Source organism: Neodiprion fabricii, chromosome 3 (assembly GCF_021155785.1).
Source record: "Neodiprion fabricii isolate iyNeoFabr1 chromosome 3, iyNeoFabr1.1, whole genome shotgun sequence".
Taxonomy (NCBI): domain Eukaryota; kingdom Metazoa; phylum Arthropoda; class Insecta; order Hymenoptera; family Diprionidae; genus Neodiprion; species Neodiprion fabricii.
The window spans coordinates 21,047,066-21,068,698 of record NC_060241.1 but is presented as its reverse complement, the minus strand read 5'-3'; the positions used below and the strand labels follow the sequence as shown (position 1 = coordinate 21,068,698).

At 36.0% G+C, this 21,633-nt stretch overlaps 1 protein-coding gene and 1 long non-coding RNA gene across 3 annotated transcripts; one reads left to right on the top strand and one right to left on the bottom strand.

The window, feature by feature from the left end:
* Positions 1 to 540: 540 nt before the first annotated feature.
* On the bottom strand, positions 541 to 1,884 carry LOC124177157. 2 transcript variants are annotated; one of them, XR_006869539.1, is made up of 3 exons: positions 1,536 to 1,884; positions 1,226 to 1,441; positions 541 to 1,004 (listed from the first exon to the last, which is right to left on the bottom strand). It is a non-coding gene; the product is annotated as an uncharacterized LOC124177157 (long non-coding RNA). The 2 variants fall into 2 exon arrangements; XR_006869538.1 differs by having other exon boundaries at positions 541 to 768.
* Positions 1,873 to 20,893, top strand: LOC124178739 (alkyldihydroxyacetonephosphate synthase). The gene is made up of 6 exons (XM_046562325.1): positions 1,873 to 2,388; positions 8,093 to 8,182; positions 13,215 to 13,495; positions 15,005 to 15,293; positions 17,569 to 17,890; positions 18,867 to 20,893. The coding sequence occupies exons 1-6, from the start codon at positions 2,210 to 2,212 to the stop codon at positions 19,653 to 19,655; spliced, it is 1,950 nt and encodes a 649-aa protein (XP_046418281.1). The 5' UTR covers positions 1,873 to 2,209; the 3' UTR covers positions 19,656 to 20,893.
* The last annotated feature ends 740 nt before the right edge of the window (positions 20,894 to 21,633 follow it).

Sequence of the window (21,633 nt, the reverse complement as noted above, 5' to 3'; positions counted from 1 at the left end):
CAATCACATTGACAAAAAAAATGTTGTTAGAATACGTGCACAACATACACACATACGATTGACTGTTAGAAACTAGTTCTTAATATGAACAACAGAAAAATAGCCGAAGGAAGTATAATAAAGGGATGAAATTATAAAGTTGTACTTATATGTAACTTATGTACTTATAAGTCTAAGATACATGGCTACTATTTTTATGCTTCAATTTAAGGTTAAATTTTCGAGGCTTATTTAAAGCCAGTGCGTTTTTAGCGGCAAACTGAGATTTTTTTTTAGCCGTTTTCGTCACATTTCCAAAAAGTTGTAATATCAACTCATAATTTTAAATGTGCTAAACAAAGCAAAACAAAATTCTTCATTGAAAGATTCTTGAAACGATTGGAACTAAAAATGGAGTAGGTAAAATTTTTTTCAAAAAATTTGGAACTTAATGTTGTCTTTGCAAAAAAAACTTTGAAAAAATAAATTGGGCATCTTAGATATTAGGCTAGTATCCTTTGTAAAAAGTTTGATATATTCATGTAAATATAAACGATACACGTTCATGTATTTCAATAATATTTATTTTTCCGTCGCATAATTTCGGCGTACATATTTCTTGTGCGAGATTTTCTCAACTTTTCAATTTCACGATGACAACGGTATATTACCAACGTTTTGTACGCGATAGTTGTTGGTTATCAAGAACTTCTTTTGCCGACGTGTCAGTTGCTTGGTTGATAATAAGTGAAACTGCTAATACCCCCAAACCCGGCCAGACCCGACAAACTGTTGGGAAAAATAACCCAGAGCTATGAGTTAACGTACGTTTCAACAGAGGTTATGTATCCCCTAATCCACTTTGATTTATGTATCCTATGTATTCGGTACATAAGCTTGTTCCGTAGAAGACAGGGGTGTGTGTCGTTCCGTTCCGATTCTGGTTTTTTCTATCAGTCCCACGTAGCATATTCATGGAACAGAACAACGCGAAATCGATGTCCATTTGCTTTTCTCCGATAATTCTAAAATGGATTTTGGTTTGATTTGTATTTATTTCAATTAATCGTGCCTTTGTACTTGAGATATGATGCAAATAAAAAAAGTACATTTGCACGGTTCATTCCGTTATTTCAGTTACATGGAACAGGTAGCAAAACGAGCTGCGGAACGAAATTTACAAGCAGAAGACAAAAGTAACAGTCCGGATGCCACGGAGAATTGACCGTTCTCAAGGGAAGCTTACCGTTCCGTCTTTCGGTAATCCGTGTTCCGTGTGCACCTGGGAAGTAACCCTCAGCCCCATGGGTTAGTCCTATCCCTAGCCAATGCATTCAGCGTTCCAGTCATGTTACAGTTCAGTGGGTTGGTACCCTAATACCCCACGAATGAAAAGGCCAGTAGTGTATACGGCAGCGCGGGCAGGGAGCTGGTTATTATTTTGCAAGAGAAGGAATCTTGTCTAACAGGCAAAAATTCGTAACTCCTAAAGTATTTCAGTTTGAATATGGAACTAACGTACGAATGAGATTGATAAACGAATGACAAACACCTACTCGTGCGAATTTTCATTCACGTGTCCGGCACCCCTTCTTGAACAGTTTTTTTATACACTCCTTCTACGCGTCGAGTCAGCGGAGAAAATAGCAGACGCATGCCCTCTGAATTCTCGGGCTGGTCGCAGTTTGAACACGCCTACGAAACTGGATACCGGTGTTATCCACTTCTTGTAATACCGTCTCGACGGCATAACTGTCGTAGTTTTAAACTCCCGCGTGTCGTTCGATATCAAAGAACAATAGCACAACCTTCTCCGATTGTTAAACGTTCCGAGATATCTTAAGTCTTCAATTGCCGAACTAAATATAACCGATACTCCAACCCCCTCGCTTCTACAATAAATACGCGTGAAAATCATGGTAATTGTGTGAAAAATAAAGACAATATTACTATATTGCCGATGATAATTGGGACATCAAATTTGCGCAAGGCTGAAATGCGAGAGCGCGCTATCGCGTTGCTATAATTCATTGCTCGACGACAAGTTACAGTCAGTTGTTACAATAGCGGGAAAGCTACGGCGAACCGTGATTGGCCGCCGATAGTATGCAGCTGCACGAAGGACGAGGAGGAGCGGGGGGCGAGGTGTTATCGATTTAAATTTGGTTTCTTGGAGAGCACGTCGAATACACGACGTTGTGCAGCGTAGCGGCTCGGTTGTACAGTAATCATGTCGGCGCACGCTAGGTTAGGTATTGCGCCAGATAATTGGTCAGAAGTGAGAAAAATCGCTGAATCGGAGGGTTGCGAGCGACGCGAAATAGTTCCGAATCGGACGGACGCCGGTCGGAACAAGCCGATCAACATTGATCTTCCGACGGCGGTAAAAGGCACGATACCGAAACATAGGTAAGTTGCATCGCCCTAGATAACTGTTACATATTAAATAACAGAAGACCGTTGTCACGACCAGAGGGAATAAAAAACTTCCCTTTCGTTTGATCCGTTGCGACTTGAGCCCGAATGTTATATTGTACACGTGTTTTCAGTACCGCGTGTATTATCTTCACGCTCTCTCGTCGTTGGTTGCAAACCTCCCAATTTTGACTGACAGAGCGGCTGTAGCCACGCCTAAATTAGTGACTCATTAATTTTACTTCTAGGATCCTCTTATCGTTCGCATTATTTAATTGTGACATTCGTCATAATAAAAAGCTAACTGGTAGGTTTAAGTCGGGAGCGTATGTCATAGCGCAATTAGTATCACCTTAAGCATCAGTGACAACGAGACTCAGATACTGATTAGGTATCTATTTGTTATACATTTTTCAAATACTTTACCCTTTTGATTGTTCAATAATCCAAACGTCTCGGTGGAAGGAGGGGTGACATACATTTTTTCCAAATAAATATGTCTATAATCGCTTAACCCTTACGTGCGCACCCGGGGTACCCGGGTACCCACCTCCAGTTTTAATTACTTTTTGAGTTCAGATGTGAACAGAATCATTATAAATCGATTTACTTAATTGAGTAAACATAATAAGTAATTAAGCTATGTTTACATTTAAAAGTAGCGTGTCGAAATATAGTTATGGGAATCTCTTCGTGAAGAGTTAAACTTCCTAGATCCGGAGGCTCAGATCGAAAAAAATTATTTTCAAAAAATTACAAGCAAGAATGTGACGAGGTGGGTACCCGGGTATCCGGGTGCGCACATAAGAGTTAAAGGCGTGCAAAGATTCATTCGATTCCGAGATGGAACCCAGCTCTGATATGTGCGATAAGTACAAACTACCAAATTAGTCCGCTTTATTTGCAATTGATGATAATCGATCAAAAAAAAAATAAAAAAATTGAGCGTTTCAATGACGCGTGCATCAATTCCCTAAATTGGAAGGATTCGTTAAACTTTTGCTACGTAACTTTGATTGATTTCTTTTTTTTTTCATTCATATCAGATTATTTCGTGTAGAAAAAAAAATGAGCTGTAATCTAAAAAATGCTCTTCATTGAAACCAAAAGAAGATATTATCTGTAAAGGGGAACAATTCGAATCTACGCTACAGGTATAAAAAAAGGGGCTAAATTTATAGCAACGTTAACGTAACGTGACACTGAAAGAAGCTTTACCAATTTGCAAGAATTATAGAATGTTTTTGACGCAGTCAAGTTTGCCAAAAATAGTAGTATTTTTTGTTTCTTGTTACTCTCTGTAATGACTTGTAAGCCGTTGAGTTTGCAAAAAACATGAGTATGTTAATCCGCTTTATTACGAATGACTGAATTTCAGCCGAACCTAATTCTGCTAAAACAAAGGTTTTCCCCTCGAAAAAACAGCATCATTACCATCAACCTTACAAACATCAATCTCCTTAAAAAGATCTCTCTGATAAATATCCTGTATAACCCGATGTAAGTTCGTCGTATAAAAACGCATTAAGACTTTAAGTCCTCTTAATGTCTCATGGTGACAAGTAGTCACGGTCAATGTGTTAGCAAATGAATCTTCCGTTGCAGATATAACTACAAATAAAAACCTTCCGATTCATGTGCAGGATACCGGCTAGAAATAGTACCTGCTTAGATTGTACAGATACAACACGAGAAAGAAGTATCGAATTACTGCATCTTGGGCGCTACTCAACACTGACCAGCATCATTCATCCCACTTGACGTTCCATGTCAAGACTTTTACTCCGCTCAGCACATATGTTACGTGCCTTCGTCGACAGTACTTATTAGCATGACAAACTAAACTTACAAAAGTCGTCTGTAAATGAACGCGTACAAATAATATGCAATAAGTGAGAGAGTTTCATGATCACACAGCCGGCTTGTATTTCATTACGAAAGATGCCGGCTCCTTGACGGTATGCAGATGATATACAAGCATGGATGGGTAAAAATGCGGTGTGAAAATTGGCCGGTGTGGACTGCTATAGAAAAATTTTTGTGGTCACTTCGGAAGTTTAGTATATCAGATAGTATTAGGTTGACACCAAATTGTAGTCTGTATATACGTCCACGCCGATATGTTTCTTGCAGTGTATCGTAACACACGGTTATAAAAAAATGTCCCAGGAGGTCAGCTAAAATTTTTGGGTTTGGTTAAACTAATTTTTAATCCATCACCAAGTGTAGGAAATAGTAAAAAATATAAATTAAATATTGATATGAAAATGTGAATGCTAAAATTACGAAATTTTGTGACGTATTCACCAACAGACCTGTAACAAATAAAACAAATACAAAGTGAACCTACCGAGATATTATGTTTGGTTAAAGTTTTCTAAGAGTGTAGGAATACATTCTACACACAGTAACGAGAAGTTAGGTAGTTTACGAGATCAAAGTTCGTGCAATGTCAATGAAACGTGAAATGATTCGGGACTTTAACAATGATCCAAAATACAGTAAGCCGTGAATATGTAAATAGCGTGAGTAAAGCAGAGCATTCGTTACAATACATATAATCATCGTGCAAAGTACATTATTCCAAAGCTGCAATTCGCAAACTAGTGATTCTTTTTAACGGCTTTGTTTCGAACTTCGGTCACAGTGCTAACTAGTCTCGTTCACTTGATCAATCCAATCATAACTGACACCTGCCCCCTTATCTCACAAGCGGGGATGATCGATAGTAGATTCTGTACTGACGCAACTTTTACCTTTCAATCGCTCTCACTGATTAAACAGTCACATTATTGGGCGATTGTCGGTCTCAGATTTATATTTTTAAAACACACTCCCGTTTCTCTGTTTGCATAGAAGAAAGAAAGGGTGTTTGCAGGGCATATAGTGCGTCACTTTTCTCACATTTACTCACTTTTTTCTCACTATCCTGCGAGAAGTTACTTTTTTTTGTCAGCTATGTCTCGATGATCTAGATTTTTTTTTCAGCACCTATATCTTCTACTAGGGTGGAGCGAAAATGCTAAATTTTTGATAAATGTTCATTTTTGCATTACGTACACGCAGAAATCTTCAAGGCCATATTTCCATTGAGCGCAAGCTGCAATAAGATTTCTATGCAATTTTTCATTATACGCTAGTTGCGGATCTACAATTTAATTTACGTATGATGTGCGATTCCCGAGGTGAGATGTACGAACACTTTGAGTATTTTTCACGTTCACACATCAAATTCCGCTGGCATATTGATTATTGCGATGTTAAAAAGCAACCAACGCGTAATTCTCGTAACGATAATTATATTCCGTTGGTAAAACAGAAGTTTACGTAAGAAAAATATCACGCGAGGTGATTCAACTCTTTTGACTTCTTTCTCTCGGTAAAACACAATTGACGAGTTATCACATTTCATCAGACCTGTAAATAGCAGTAAAAAAATATTTTTATGAAGCGGTTTGGAAGATGCCAAGAGTAAAACTTTGCAATTCTCTGAAAAATTGCCACTTTTTAATCAAAGTATTTCGAAATCTTGACGTGATGGGAAAAGACGGACAACGCCATCGTCTTAAGCGCACTAAAATACGTCGGAAATGTACCAACTCATTCGCCTAGCAACTAATTACCGAGCCTAAGAAAACGATAAATATATTGTGCTGCAACTGGTGTATTATTTCCGACAAGTGTCTAGTTTTAAGGCAAATAGTGCTTTCATAAAGACGACCAGTGAGAAGTTTACAGCACGAGCCAAAGGCGAGTCCAGCAATTCCACGAGTTCCCGTGTAAACTCAGCATATGAGCCAAAGCGAGCATTGTATTCGCCCAAGTCATGTTATGCAGATATTGCCTGTGCAAAGTTACAAGTCACAACGCATGCTATTTTATGCAATACCTCTGTTTGATTTTAGAAACATCGAATAGTCCAGTCAATGGGTGTTTTTGCTCTACCAAAGGTGGGGTAAAAATGATTTTGATAAATATTAGTTTGTTAATTTAGTTCCGGGCCCCGATGAAAAATCCAAGTTTTCGACTTTTGGGCGGGGGAGCCGCCATCTTCGATTAAAGATACAAAAAATTCGTTTTTTCAAAACATAATTCAATAAAAATCATTTCTATCCCCCCTTGTATAGGGCAAAAACCCTTATTGGCTGAAGTAGATAGCTTTTGTCTCAGTCGATAAAGAACGTTGTTCATTCCGATTTCTCCGCAGTCCTACTGGCGATGAGAGTGGCGAGTTTGAAATTCAACGAGCCTCGTGATGAGGGTAACGTTCACTGAGAGAAATTTTCAATTCCGATTACCGCTCAATCCTCAACTATTTTCATCTTTTACCGCAATCAAAAAATATAGTTCTAGGTACAAAATGAAAATTAGTTTTCTATCTCTTACCAGAAAGTCTTGTATCCGTTATTATTCTTTCTCATTACGATCACTGTTGCTATATTTTCTTCCAACTGGTGCGAAAATTTAATGCTCGTGCAACAATAAATTGACGCTAAAACCTTGTTTAACTAAAAAAGTAGAGTAAACCGAGCAAATTGATTTTGCGTCGCAATTACCAAAAAAGAATCGACGATAGCGCAAAATGGTTAGGCGTACCTCGTTTTTCGTAATTCCAACAATGTTCAAACAGTTTTTTTTTCATTGTTAATTGTTAATTTCATATTGTTAATTTCAAAATGAATCATTGAGATAGAATCTTCTCAGGTGTTTTTTTCCACATAGTACGCAGTTTTTCGATTGTGAATGATTTTCATTTCAATGAATCTCAGCTATTCGTTGAATATAATATTTCTGTAACAGATTGTGAAATGCATCATGTCGAAGTGATCAATTTTTTTGGGTTACTTCGGTAAATCGCGGATACACGTCACCGAAATTGAATTTCAGAAAGCTGAAGGAGTCTCGAAAAAGCTTTCTTTGCATGTATCAGCTAAATCCGGAACATGCAGTGTAACAATTATAATTCTACAAAAGCATCTGGAAATAAGGATCGCGATTATAGCGTAACAAGTTTCACGAAATGTTAAACAGAGCAAATTATCCTTTTTATTTTTACAGATTTTATTATTGCTGCTGCATATTGTGACATAATATTCCTCGCGAAGGAAGGTAATTTTGTGTAAACAAGCCGTCATCTTCGTCTAACTAGATGATGATAATAAGTTTTTCATGGAATGTGTTAGACGTAGTAATTTATACCTTTTTCATAGATTTCATTAATGGTGCTGCATATTGTGGCATAATATCCCTAGCGAAGGAATGTCATTTCGTATAAGCAACCTGTTTAACTTGGAATACAAGTAACGACGCAGTGATGCAGAACACCTACACTGATCTTGCATTGGGGATAGGAAAAAAATAACATTTGAATAATATGATTTCCAAAAAGGACACGACACACGAAATGATTGAAAATGTGTGAACGCAACATTATATATCAACAGAATCTTTATACATTACTATTGTAAAGAAAAAAACGTCTCATAAAAAATACAAAAAAATTCATGTTATTTAATTGAGAAACAAAACGAGCTCACATGCAAGCACCATTTATAATTCAGAAATGCATCCGGTGTATTTGAGTAGTTGCATTATTTTTGGAATCATTCATCGTGCATCGTTCAAAGAACTAAGTAAATTATCTTCCTGCTTTTGGTAAAAAAAAATTCAATTCCATTGTTTTCTTTATTGTTTGAAGGCAAAACCTGCTAAAATGGAACGGATGGGGATACAAAGACTCACAGTTTCGTCTCAACGACAAACAGATGTTGGAATTCACTGGGACGAGGTAAGTTTACAAAATATATTGCATTGCGATCATCGTTTGACTTGCATTTAATTTTTTTTCGTCAATCCAAAATATCTGGTGCTGAAACGCGTGTCGTTCATTTGGATTCCAATTAATGTCGCAGTTATGTAAATCGAATTATTATTGGACGTTGGACTTCCGATCATTAATTTTCCGAAGTCAAGCCACTTGAATTTAATTTAAAACACTCAAGAGGCTCGCGCCGAGCGTTAAATTCTATGTTTATAATGTAATATCAATTGTTTAGTTGTCGATGAAAATAATTAACGTTGAATATGGGGGAATAATGGGATAATAATAACAATGCGTTGCAATTAATAACAATCTGCCGTACAATTGCATTACGTACATTCGTTCTCCGTGAATTCCATGAATTTCAAATGATCGAAAGCTCAATATCTGCCAATATTTTTTTCCTATTTCAAATTCGACTTCTTCAGTTATTGTAAAGGTGAAAAACAGTAATATTTTTTTCAACGTTCAGATATATTAACTTTAATAACCTTAACCTTGTTAACCGTTACATTGCGCCATCTGCGTTCATAAAAGTGGGTTAAGTTCCCTACGATTTGCATCTAATAAACATAACACGTTCATTAAAAATGAGAGTTACATCACAGTAACCTAATTGCTTATTTTAAAGTTACATCGAAGTAAATTTTTCTCCAATCTCAATGCTACGTTACCGTAAATCTAACCCCATTATTATCTAAAAAATTGATTGAAAAAATTGGCATCCATTCCATCAATGGTCTCTACATTATATACATCATGCTTTATGGGAACAGAACAATTTGGCATTTTTCATGGTTTATCACATGAATATTTAAAAATACTATTAGAATTCGAAGCTTTCGATAAATATCGATCATACTTCGAAATTTCAACAATTTGAAAAGGAATTTGAACCTCTTAATTTAGGATGCACCTCAGGTAGATTTCTTTCATGATTTTTAATCAACAAAAAATCCTTAGGAGTAAATATTTTCAAAGGTATTAATCAAAATGTCAAACGTTTACTGACAAAATGAAAACCGTTCACAAGATTACGACAACTCCCTATACGTAGACCACACTTTTCACAAAGTGTTTTCCATTTTATAACTACTAAAAATTAAACTGCGATTAAAAATACTATTAAATACTATTAATACTATTAAAAATATAACTACGGAAATTTGTCACCTGCGTTACAGGCAATTGAAATTGGCCTTGTGTCAGACAAAATTTGTAGGATTTACACCTTTGCAAAAAACCTGAGCTCTTCCGTTCATCCAGCCAGTTTTTTTTTTTTTTTTATGTATAATATGTTACTAATGAACCGTATAATGCATGGAGACTCTTAGAAAAAAAATGTGGTCTGCGGTTTATTTTAGCATGGTTGAAAGTTCATAGTTAATTCATCTTCGTTTATAGTTGTATGAATCTTGTTATTTTTAACATTACACTATTCTGATAATTACCATAAATATGCGAGTAAGGTAATAAAAAAAAACTTATAAAAAAGTCAATATTACCATACGTATTGTTTTATACGAAACTATCCATATGTTGGAAGATAAACTAACCCCGTCGCCGGGTTAACTATGCCATCATAATAGTATAAATAACAAACGTGGTAAAAATGACAAAAGCGTCATGTCTATAAAAACACTGTGCACGTGTAAAAATTACAAATTAAACGCAAATGCTAAGTCGCTGCTTTGAATAATTCAAAAGAAGTAATAGTACAAAAAAGGAGGATCAGCGTGTTAATATTATTGTATGTATAAGGATAAGGTGCGAATGATTAGATTTTACGCAACGAGTATGTGCGAAGTTTATTCTCTGTGAACTTGACACGCCAATCGTCGAGAATGTGAATTCGGACAATGCAAAGTTTGTCGTTTATCATTCGTAAATTAGTCGCGCGACCTTTTTTTATTTTTATTTGTCGCACTCCATTAAATAAAAAAATAAGGTGGGTAATCCTGATTTGTCTGATAATTTGCCGTAAATAAGCCGCAAATTAGTATCGAAACTTTTCCTTTCATCGCGCTATTTTATAAGAAAAAAATTAAAATAAAAAATAATGACCAGTGAAAAGCTGGTAAGCTGAACCTGACTTCAAAAGTTAGAAAAAATACATAGATTTCATGATACTTTTTCATAAACGTTACCATATTATTATGTGGTAAAACAAATTGATGACGCCGAAAACGTTTTATACCTCGCAAACGAATGATTCGAATATAATTAAACGTAATCCAGAATCTGCATGTGTATATATTAAAGTAAATTCGTCCAAGTGGGTCAGTTTTAAATCGTTAATTTATTGTATTACCAATGTTTCGTCTGGGCTGCCCGCCGGCCATCTTCAGGCTATAAACAAAATTTTTCCTCTCACATTTTGTTTCTTATTTTATGTCTTGTATCAATTTATTGAAAGTTATTAAATCATATTTGTACATCTCAATGTTATAGAATTGGATTACACGTGCCACTTGATTATATTCAGCTCGTCTGAGTGTATGGTTAAATTTTTTCAAATTTTATACATAATTTATACCAATTAATACTCATCAAGAGCGACAAACTTAAATTAAACAAAGATTACAAAGATTTTAGAGTGGATGTTTATACACACTTACATAATTTTGACAACCTTCAGGCTTAGGTGTTCACTATTAACACCTTGAGGTAAGGAGGACACTCTCACAAACGTGACAAATTTTTGATTCCTTAGGTTGATTACAGGTTAGCCAGATGGGCGTAAAGTTATGAATGTGGAATGACGATGTCTTTGTACAGATGACAAAATTCATAAACTTGAAAATCGTTCAGTGAATCTGAATATTCTACTTTTTGATCCAACAAATGTTTGCTCAATGCAAGATCATGTTCTGTTGTTAACGGAACTGAATATTTAGTTGGATAAATCACAGCTATGTACAAGCAACTGAACATTCGGTTCATTGTAGTGTTTCAATCATTAATTGAAACAACTTATTTGTTGACTGAATTCTCATATCGTTCGGATAAACAAATGCTCAGGTTATAGAGCAAGGTGAGGTTATATTAGAATAATTAAAAAAAAAAAAAAGTATTTGCAGTTAGTCAAATTATAATCGCTGACTTGGATCGACAAAACAAGCGGTACCTATAACATGTAGATTTGTTTAGGCTATCGTAAGAAACTTAATTTGTTTACTGTTTTAAATCGTATCGATCAATGTTATCGTTTTCAAACATTGCATCTAATTCCAATGGATTCGATAAATTTCGAAAAAAAAGAACAAGCTCTTTCGAGAGCCCGAACAATCATGTAAAACATCGCGAATCAAATCGGAGAGGTCAAATTTTCACAACCAGGTTGACTCGACGTGGAATGCCGCACATAAATTTGTTATCTTATCTCCTTGACTTTCTACGGATCGCGCCCAGCTGTTTTCCTTAAATAGCGTGATCACTTCAACCACGAGTCAGGAATAGAAACTGTAAAACCGATCAACCGGCAATGCAAACAATTACGACACTGAATAAAGCAAACAGGACAGGCAACGCTGGGCAACTATCTGACAATAAGAACATGTGCTCCGAGAATTTCACCTTATCTTGTTACACGTTTTACGCTGTACTAATCGGACTAACGACGATGTGCATTCACATCGTAATTGATGAGGGTACTCTGGATTTTTTTTTTTTTTTATTTGTATCGCTGGCGGCTTATCCGCTAGACGCACTGGACCATCGCCTATGGACAGGCAAAAGAGCTCCATTTGCTTCTTTAGTTAAATGTTTTTAAAATTATTTCGAACTAATACTATTTCTCGATAAACAATGTTGGTAAAATTAAAAAAAAATACGTAATATTACTAAACAAACTTTAAATAAGAAACATATGAGATAGTCAAACAAATGCGGAACAAAGATTAATCCCGAATCTCACCAAATGAACAATACTGACTTTTACAAATTGTTTTAAATTTTTTTCACTTTTACGTGCGTATAAATGTTCAATCTGCACCCCATAGTGGACAATCTCGTTCTTTTAATTTGAAAAAAAATTTTTACAAAAATTGATCCGAAAATTTTGTTTTTCTAATTAAAAGGAAGAGTCAGTTCACTATGAGCTGCTGCTTACAACATTTTTATATGTACCACTGGATTTTGAAAAATTATACACAATTAATTACTTTGGAAAGTCTGAAAAATTGTCAAAAACTTGGCGTTACATGTAGAATTTTTTGAGCAACCGCGTATAGTGAACTGATTCTTTCCCCTGATTGAAAAAATGTTATTCAAATAGTTCGAAAAAATAGGAAGGGAACCCCCGCCAATTTCGGCTCGGTGTACAAAATTTTTTACATCTGACACATGATTTTTCACAATTATTTCTGATTGTAAAATGTTTCAAAAAATTACAAAAAAATAAATAAAACAAAAAGCGAGCCAAATCGAAGAGAACAAATTTCAAACCCGGGTCGATTTTACGTGGAATACCTCATATACTCTAATAATAACTGAACACACGTTTAGTTAATGTCATTCATAAGTTTATTTTTCTGCTGTACCAACATGATGTCACCTTATATTTACACCTATAGATGTTTCACGATGAAAATTTTCTGGTAATACTTGCGATTCTTACTGCGCAAACGTGGACTTACACGATTGTCAGGGATCGCACATTTCGTATAACTTATTATTTATGCATGCTATTGGAAATCACGCTTTGGAGTTGCTTAACTTAATATTAGTTAAGATTAAAAATTCTGTGGTATCAACTTTACGTAACTTTAGGGCTCGAACCCAGACTTTTCAGACGTGTTTGTTCATGTTCCCGAAGATCCCATCGAGGAATATTGATATTAACGCCAAGTTAACCCTAAATGGAATTTACTAAAAACGAATTAATTGTAGGATTCATCTAGCCCTCGAGATCTTTTCACCGGAACTCAGTATTAGCTGTAACCCATGTTTTCGATATGACGACATGTGCTTAAAAGGCTACCCTATTTTGATCCAACAGGTACAACATCGGAAATCAGATGTTACCATACTTTACTGCTTGGGTCAAGGATATGTTCGACCTTGATCTATCCAGTCACATTGCGCCCCAACCTCTGCCGCAAGTGTTTCCGGATCCCGTTGTTACACCAGAGTTAATCGACTGTCTGCAAAAAGAAAATGTCGAGTACTCGACCGATGGCGTCGACCGGCTTGTCAGAGCACATGGACACACGCTACGCGAGATATTTTTACTGAGGGAAGGAACTTTTCCTCGTATACCTGACGTAGTCGTTTGGCCAAGTAAGTTATCAAAGTCTTGGGCATAAATTCATTGAGATAAATGAACGCGTGAGAATTTCGAAAGCACGACCCTTTCCCGAGTTTTCGCAGCACGTTACTTTTGGTGAATTTTCATTATACATTGCGTTACCAATGAGCACATTTAGCTATCGCAAGGATGTGTAAGAGAGGGTGGAAATTGTTATATTGTAAAACAGTACTTATGTCCGACGTTAAGTAGAATTTTACGGACGATTATTTCTGCTGCTGAATGTTCGTCGTTTCAAGATTAAAGCAGGAAACCAAATTGAGGATTGCAATACTATCACTCAGTCGTTACTTAACGAAGGTCTCTCTTCTGTATGGGACAACATTATCAATCGCGATAACTCGTGCGGCGTGTACACGTTTCCTGTTGATTTGCGGGTACTATTAGTCTTGTAGCGTATTTGAAAAGTCGACTCTGAGCTGAGTTGGCGTCATTTTTTTAAGCAAACTATGCGTCGTGTAAAACGGATCACTAGACTACCTTTTGCTGATAAATAGTCACGATTTTGTCGACTTCGATTATTTTTAGCCGGCTATTGGTCAACCTTTAGTCGGCTTTGTGTTGTTTGAAACGTTACGATATTCAAGAAAGGCTAAATGTCATCAATGTAACAAAGGAAGGCCTGCAAGCCATTAATCACGTATACATTACTTTCAGAATACCTTATTGAAATTCGCAACTGAATTAATAATACTATTTTTGGTTAAGCAGCTGTTAATATTAATGTTATTCGTGACGTAATTTCGTTTGTTAAATGTCTAAATTTGCGTAAGTTGTTTTTTTTTCTGAGTTTTTGTAATCAAGGAAACAATGACAAGAGAGAATAGGTATATGTTATAAAAGTTTGAAGAAGCCAGAAGGTAACGATAACTTTAGTAATTAATATGACCTCTCATTGCGTTTGGTACTCATGGCTGCGACACTTATGTAACAGATAGCCATACGACGTTGTTTCGTGAAAATTTTACACGAGTAATGTAACATGGAGTAATTCCGCCTACGTTTATGCGGTTCAGGTTACATTTTGTCGATCGATATTTATTTCGTGGTCCACGATTGGTGAGAAAAGTGAAGATTTGGCCAATTGTGAACAGTGTAAGAAAACGTCGGTCGCTAAAATCGCTTAAAAAACAATAAACCTGTCAGTAAATCGTACGATTAGTGAAAACGCTGTTAGCCACAGGTAAACGATATTAATCGAGAAACACATCGCAGCCCGAAACGTAGATATGCTCGGATTTAATTTGAGAGTTCCGATCAGATGTTTCTCATCAAATAGTAACATCAATTATCATTAATTTCCCTCGGCTGTGAATTAAAATAAAAAAACATCCGTATTTTGAAGAATGCTGAGGAAGTATAAGATAGAAAGCTGACCTAAATTGGCAAATAATTTTTTTTTTTTCAATTATTTTTAACCTATAGTACGATACTTGTGATCATACATCAGTACCGAACATAATGTAAATTTTTTTCGGCAGAATCACACGCAGATGTAGAAAAAATTGTCAAAATCTGTGCAAAATACCGGCTCGCCTGCATCCCATTTGGCGGTGGTACGAGCGTCAGCGGTGCTGCGAGTTGCCCAGAATTCGAAACTCGCACGATAGTTTCTCTGGACACTACGCAAATGAATAGGATATTATGGATCGACCGTGAGAATTTACTAATTTGTTGCGAGGCTGGCATCATCGGCCAAGACCTGGAACGTGAGCTAAGAAGTCACAAACTTACTGTTGGTCACGAACCTGATTCGTATGAATTTTCAAGGTATGCTCATCTATTTTTATACCACATAACGATGTCAATACGAATACAACTATCTTAAACTATTAGGGTGCAACGCAGCAATTCAACAAAATGTGACAAGGAGATCAAAATGTGACAAGGAGATGAAAATGTATTGCAGCGTCATTTGTACAGTGTTCAATTTTTTTTTAACATTTGTCTTGTAAACGTTATGTTCACCTTGTACAAGTATTGAAATGGTTTTTCTTTTGTGCGAGGTAGGCGTAATTCGTACGTGTACCGTAATATCCTATGACGTTGTAACATTATACTATCGCATATTTCATGTGGTTTCGTACAGGAGGGAGGTTTCCGTTTTAGTTGTATCAAGTTAAATTCAGCAGCATTTAATGAATAATTTTACCAAGTTTCTGCCACACTGAGAGATATTTCATTTGTTATAGTAACTAGAAATATTCAGTAAAACAGGTATCGTTAAAAAAAAAACTGTTTGAATATCGTTGGAATTAAGAAAAACGAGGTACGCGTAACCATTTTGCGCTATCGTCGATCCTTTTTTGGTTATTGCAACGCGAAATCTTGAAATATTGATCAACTTTTGCAGGTATCGATTATACACAATAACCAACAACCCATCAATATGAAACAAAAAAATCTTTACCTTTTATCGATTGGTTGATTCCATGCACTGCTTTGCTCTAGTATGACGAATGGTGACGCTATGACTGAGAAGTGAAGCTTCGCATAGTTACATATAACCTTTATGACTTGTCTTATAAATATCTCATGAAGGTATTTAAATACTTATAAAGATCGTCGGTTCAATGACAAAGAAAAACCTCTGTAATAACTACTAAGCCTATTCTTTTCACCGAGCAGTATTTCTTTGGAAATCGCATCGTATTTGAAGTTTAAAGATTTCAGCAAGTCTTCGTCTAACCTTTAGAGTATTTACCGTAACTACGAATGCTACGAATAGCTACGAATGATAAATGATCGTTAATAAGCGAATGCAAATGCTGCGTCATCGCTAAATCACGACGTAACACCAAGTGCTGACAATGTCGCATGCACATAAAAAAATTCCGCCTAAATTATGGCCAAATTATTCAATCGTGCAATTTAGAGTCTTATGTCTTATTCATCATGTAATACCTAATCACAAATCGGTAGTTTGAGACAAAAATAACTCATTAAATTTGCAAACGCTAGACTAACGGCATTTTGTTCAATGAGCCTTACACTGAGAGAAATTTTTAGTCCCGGTTACCGCTCAGTCTTAGACTATTATTATTTTTCACCACAATTGAAAAACATACTTCAAGGTACAAAATGAAAATTAGTTTTGTAGCCGTTACCAGAAAGTCTAGTATCCGTTACTATTCTTCCCCATTATCATCACTGTTACTATATTTTCTTGTAACTGTTGCGAAAATTTAATGCTTGTGCAATGATAAATTGATGTTAAAGCCTTATTTAACTAAAAAAGTACAGTAAACCGAACAAACTGATTTTGCGTTACAATTACCAAAAAAGGATCGACGATAGCGCAAAATGGTGACGTGTACCTCGTTTTTCGTAAATTCGTTGATATTTAAACAGTTTTTTTTAACGATACCTGTTTTACTGAATTTTTTTAGTTACCGTAACAAATGAAATTTTTCTCAGTGTAGTTTCGGAGAAAATTTTGGGGAGACCCCCTTTCGCACTACATTATATATATCTTTGACATTTCGCGTTGTAGTCTCATCGCATTTCTTTCTTTTTTCTTTTTTAATTCTGATTTAAAAACAATATTTAAAAATAAACACATACTTGCGCTAACGTTGGAACAAATTATTACAGAGAAAGTAGTTACAATACAAAATTCCGTCATCCCACAAATGACGGCTCAAACGAAGTAAAAATTACACATTCAAAGTAATTCTACAGTAACAAAACAGTGATTTTCATTGAATGTGTACCGTTGCTTTAGCATTACAAACCTGAACCTCATGGATTAACATTCGCAATTTATACAGCTCAGTCGACGTACTTTTGAATAAAAACAAACCCCAATCAAATTGAATAATTGGTTGACAAGGTACTAAACGTAAATTATCTAAAATTCAACCGACTATACTCGTAAGTCGTGTAGTATATCCCCTTAAAAACTAGTATGCAAAAGTTGAGATACAGTTACTGTTTTCGAATGTTTCGCCGCGCTAAGCTTTCAAGCTTTCAACCTCTTGAGTTAGTAGTAGTAGGAACGAGTAGGAACGCTTAATAACTGATAAATTTTTCAAAACAATTTCAGTTTGGGTGGTTGGGTTGCGACACGGGCGAGCGGTATGAAGAAGAACATCTACGGAAACATCGAGAACTTGGTGGTGCGCCTCAGGATGGTTACGGGGAGAGTAAACGACGGTGAAGAAAGCGAGACGATAACACTCGAAAAGGGCGCTCAAGTGCCGCGATCTTCCTGCGGACCGGACTTCGATCATATGATATTGGGAAGCGAAGGCACGCTCGGCGTCGTTACGGAGGTTGTACTGAAAGTCAGACCTGTGCCAGCAGTTACTAAGTACGGAAGCGTCGTCTTTCCCGACTTCGAGAGTGGACTACGTGCGATGCGGGAGGTGCGGAAATCATGCTTTGTTACCAAAAGTCAAGCTAGCCTATAGCTATACGCCACATATTAGGACTATGGAGTTAATCGATTGACCAAAAAAAAAAAATAACGGATTGAATGGGCAGATTAATCGAAAGAATTGATAATTAAAAGGACTGACTAGTCGAACAAAGACCTAATTTAACGGACCGATTAGTCGATTATTCAAAAAAAAAAAAAAAAATGAATGATTGGAAATACGATTAGTCGAATTATGGAAAAAATTTATTCAAGTCTACGATTAATCCTACATCCCTAGTATACACCAAACTTTCGTAACTGCAGCATTCGTGATTTTAAATATGTATTGACGCATGGACTGTTGATTGTATCGTTTGTTTTTGTGTATTATTTTATGGAAAAAGTGGCGTAAAAAAAATTTACGGATCAAAGATGCAAAATAGAAGTTGCCAGAGATAAATTTGACCGAAACAGCGTTCTTAGAACAGGAAATAAATTTCTCGCCGATGAAAAAATTATTACTTGAATTACGAAAAACTGTATGCGTATATATTATATAGTTCCTCCAATTTTGATAAGATATCACTTATTCCGTCATCGCTCATTCGGTCAAAGTTTCAAACAATCGACCAACAGTGCGGTTATTGACTAATCGAAAAAACACTCAATCGAAATCTACGATTCACTGATTAATACTCTAATAAATATTGTATACTCCCTGATCCCTTATAACTGTTCTGGGACGTTTCGAAGTGAAAAGAATTCTGTGTACTTAATTTTTATGCTGTGGTCAAACAACGTCGCGTTCATCTAGCATGCCAGAACACTGCGAAATAACATCATTTAGATGCATAGCTGGTCAGATAGTGAAAAATAGACGACGAAATCATGCAAACGAAACGTTATTTCCAATTATTCGATTGAGGACGTTGTCTAGGCCTTGTTAGTAAGTTATCCATTATTAAATAATAATTGAATTTCAGGTGGCACGTCAACGATGTCAACCAGCTAGTATTCGCCTGATGGATAACGAACAGTTTCAATTCGGCCAAGCACTGCGACCGGAGGCAAGTTGGGGCAGTCTAATTTCTCAAGTATTGAAACAAGCCTACGTGACACAGATCAAGGGTTTCCATTGGGACACGATTTGCGTGGCGACGCTTCTGTTTGAAGGAGAGGCAAAGGATATTGCCCTGCAAGAGAAAAAAATATATCAGATCGCGAAAAAATTTGATGGGATTCCATCGGGTGAAACTAACGGCGAACGGGGTTACGTTTTGACTTTCGTCATTGCGTACATACGCGACATAGGACTCGAGTTCAGTGTCGTGTCAGAGTCTTTTGAGACTTCCGTTGCGTGGGACCGCGCCTCGTCTTTGTGCCGTAATGTAAAACGCCGAGTTAGTCAAGACTGCAAGGCCATTGGTGTTAGTCATTTTTTAATCTCCTGCCGTATCACGCAAACTTACGACGCCGGCTGTTGCATATACTTCTACATGGCTTTCAACTATCGTGGATTGGCCAATCCCGTTGATGCCTACGAAAGAATCGAACATAACGCCCGCAATGAGATATTGGCAAGCGGTGGATCGCTCTCTCATCATCACGGCGTAGGAAAACTGCGCGCTTCTTTCTATCCCAAAGCGGTTGGAAACGCTGGAGTTGCGCTATATCGCGCTACGAAAGATCATCTCGATCCTCACAACATTTTTGGCGCTGGAAATATAGATCCTGAGTACAACCATCGAACAACGGTTTTGTCTAAGTTGTGAACAATGAACGGACTATCAATTAGTTTGAAACGGATATTACAGAATTTTACCCGAGATTCTTCGCTTCGCGAGTTCCCTTCTTCACCATTCCTCATTCGCAACAACATTACACCTTCTACCCAAGCATCCATTGCTAGTAAGGTTTTACTTAACTGAAACATCGCTGTGAGAAACGAAAAAAGGCTATCTCTATTATTGCTATTTTGTTTTTCTTACGAATAAGCACTTTAAATTGATATCTATCATGATTTTCAAAAAATACACATATATGAAGGAGGTGTATAGCAAAGAATTCTCAGTACAGAATGATCCGATGGACCAAATATCAAACAAGATCTAAAATTTATTGAATGTATATACGTATAAGTGTGGTTATTGGAGTACGTGAGAATTTTTTTTCCTTCAATGTTTGTTACAAAAATAATTGTCACTTTTTCTTTAGACATTCTGGAGAGAATCATTTTTTCAAAAAATCCATGGCTAAATTTATATACTCTCCCAAAATTTCTATGTTTTTCCATTCAGACCATTTTGCACTCAAAAATTCATATTACAGTTTAATCGCGTACCTATGTAGTTCGTGAAGCGAAGCATTGCAATATTAACTTCAAATACGATTCTTTTTTTCAAATGTTCACCAATGCATGCTAAAATAATGTGCCAATAGAAGGATTCAATGGAATACATTCAGTATTTGAAAAATAATTTTTTTTTTTCAAATAGACTGTTTTACAGACTCTGTCATGGTTTTCTTTCTTATCGTTGAACTAGATGATGAGTCAAATATACTCTCCAAAAGTCTTTAACCCCTAGTTAAAATATTTCTTCGGAATTGAAATTCAATAAGATGAAGTGTTGAGAAGAGATAACTTTTTGAGTGCAAACTATCAGACGACTCCTCAGTTTTGATCTGGAAATTGAGTATTTAAGTTTAACAAGGTAAAACAAACTGCCGATTGAGGTAATGCGTAATTGTTATCCCAGTGATAAAACTTCTGCGTTTGCTTGATGTGTTTTACATTACTTTTAAATTATTCCTTGTCCAATATTCACTATTTTCCAATTATTGCAAGAAATTTTGTTCTTCACCGTGCACCGAGCAGACCCATCATTTTAGAATTTAGAGTATAAAGATTGTCGATTAGCTGTATTTTTGCATACGTCTTCTTTTCACGGTTTATATGAACAAAGTAGGCGAGTCTCCTATCGATACTTTAATAGTGTTATTGTTTATGTTGCAAAATAGAGAATAATCAATGCTTCGTCAAGAATGTCTCATAACATATATAATACGCATAATAAAAGTAGTAATGTTATTAAATGTACATAATAAAATCACATAAAAAAAGCTATACTTTCTGTTTTTCTTCGGTACATAAAAGCATTAATTAGTTCAAGCACAAAATACAATCCAACTTACAACTTGAGGTAAGTGTAATTTTTGTCATATTATGACATTATGAGTATGAAGTTGCCTTATGGTCAAAAAGCTTGGTAAGAGCGTCTACTGCGATTCATGCAAACTTTTTTGGAAATCATTCACGAAATTTGTAACAGGATTTACCGATTGGAAAAATATAACAAGAGCTTTAAAAGAACATGGATCTGTTTAAGACCATTTCTCATCTACGTTAACTCTCAAAAAAGATTATCAACTACTGGACGTATCGAGTCTCACATGGAGAAGCAAATTGATTCCGAACGAGAGTATTGGGCAGGAAGTTTTAAAGCGTCTTATATAGCAACAGTAAAACTTCTAGCGAGTTTGGGAATAGCATTCCGTGGGCACAGAGACGAAGCGAATTCAAAGCGAAAATTTAATTTCTTAACCAGCATAGACTATCTCGTTCGATTTGAAAATTTCCTCAATAACGATTTGGCAAAGTTCGACAACCCAGGTAGAGGTAATGTAAGTTATTTATAACATATAATGTGAGATGAATTTATAAAATTTGATGGGAAGCGAGGTCAAGAAATT

Bases quoted from the DNA above. Each gene is read 5' to 3' on its own strand.
- LOC124178739 (XM_046562325.1), top strand. From the start codon at position 2,210: ATGTCGGCGCACGCTAGGTTAGGTATTGCGCCAGATAATTGGTCAGAA. The intron at 2,389-8,092 runs GTAAGTTGCATC...TATTGTTTGAAG, and splicing joins GGCACGATACCGAAACATAG to GCAAAACCTGCTAAAATGGA. The intron at 8,183-13,214 runs GTAAGTTTACAA...TTGATCCAACAG, and splicing joins TTGGAATTCACTGGGACGAG to GTACAACATCGGAAATCAGA.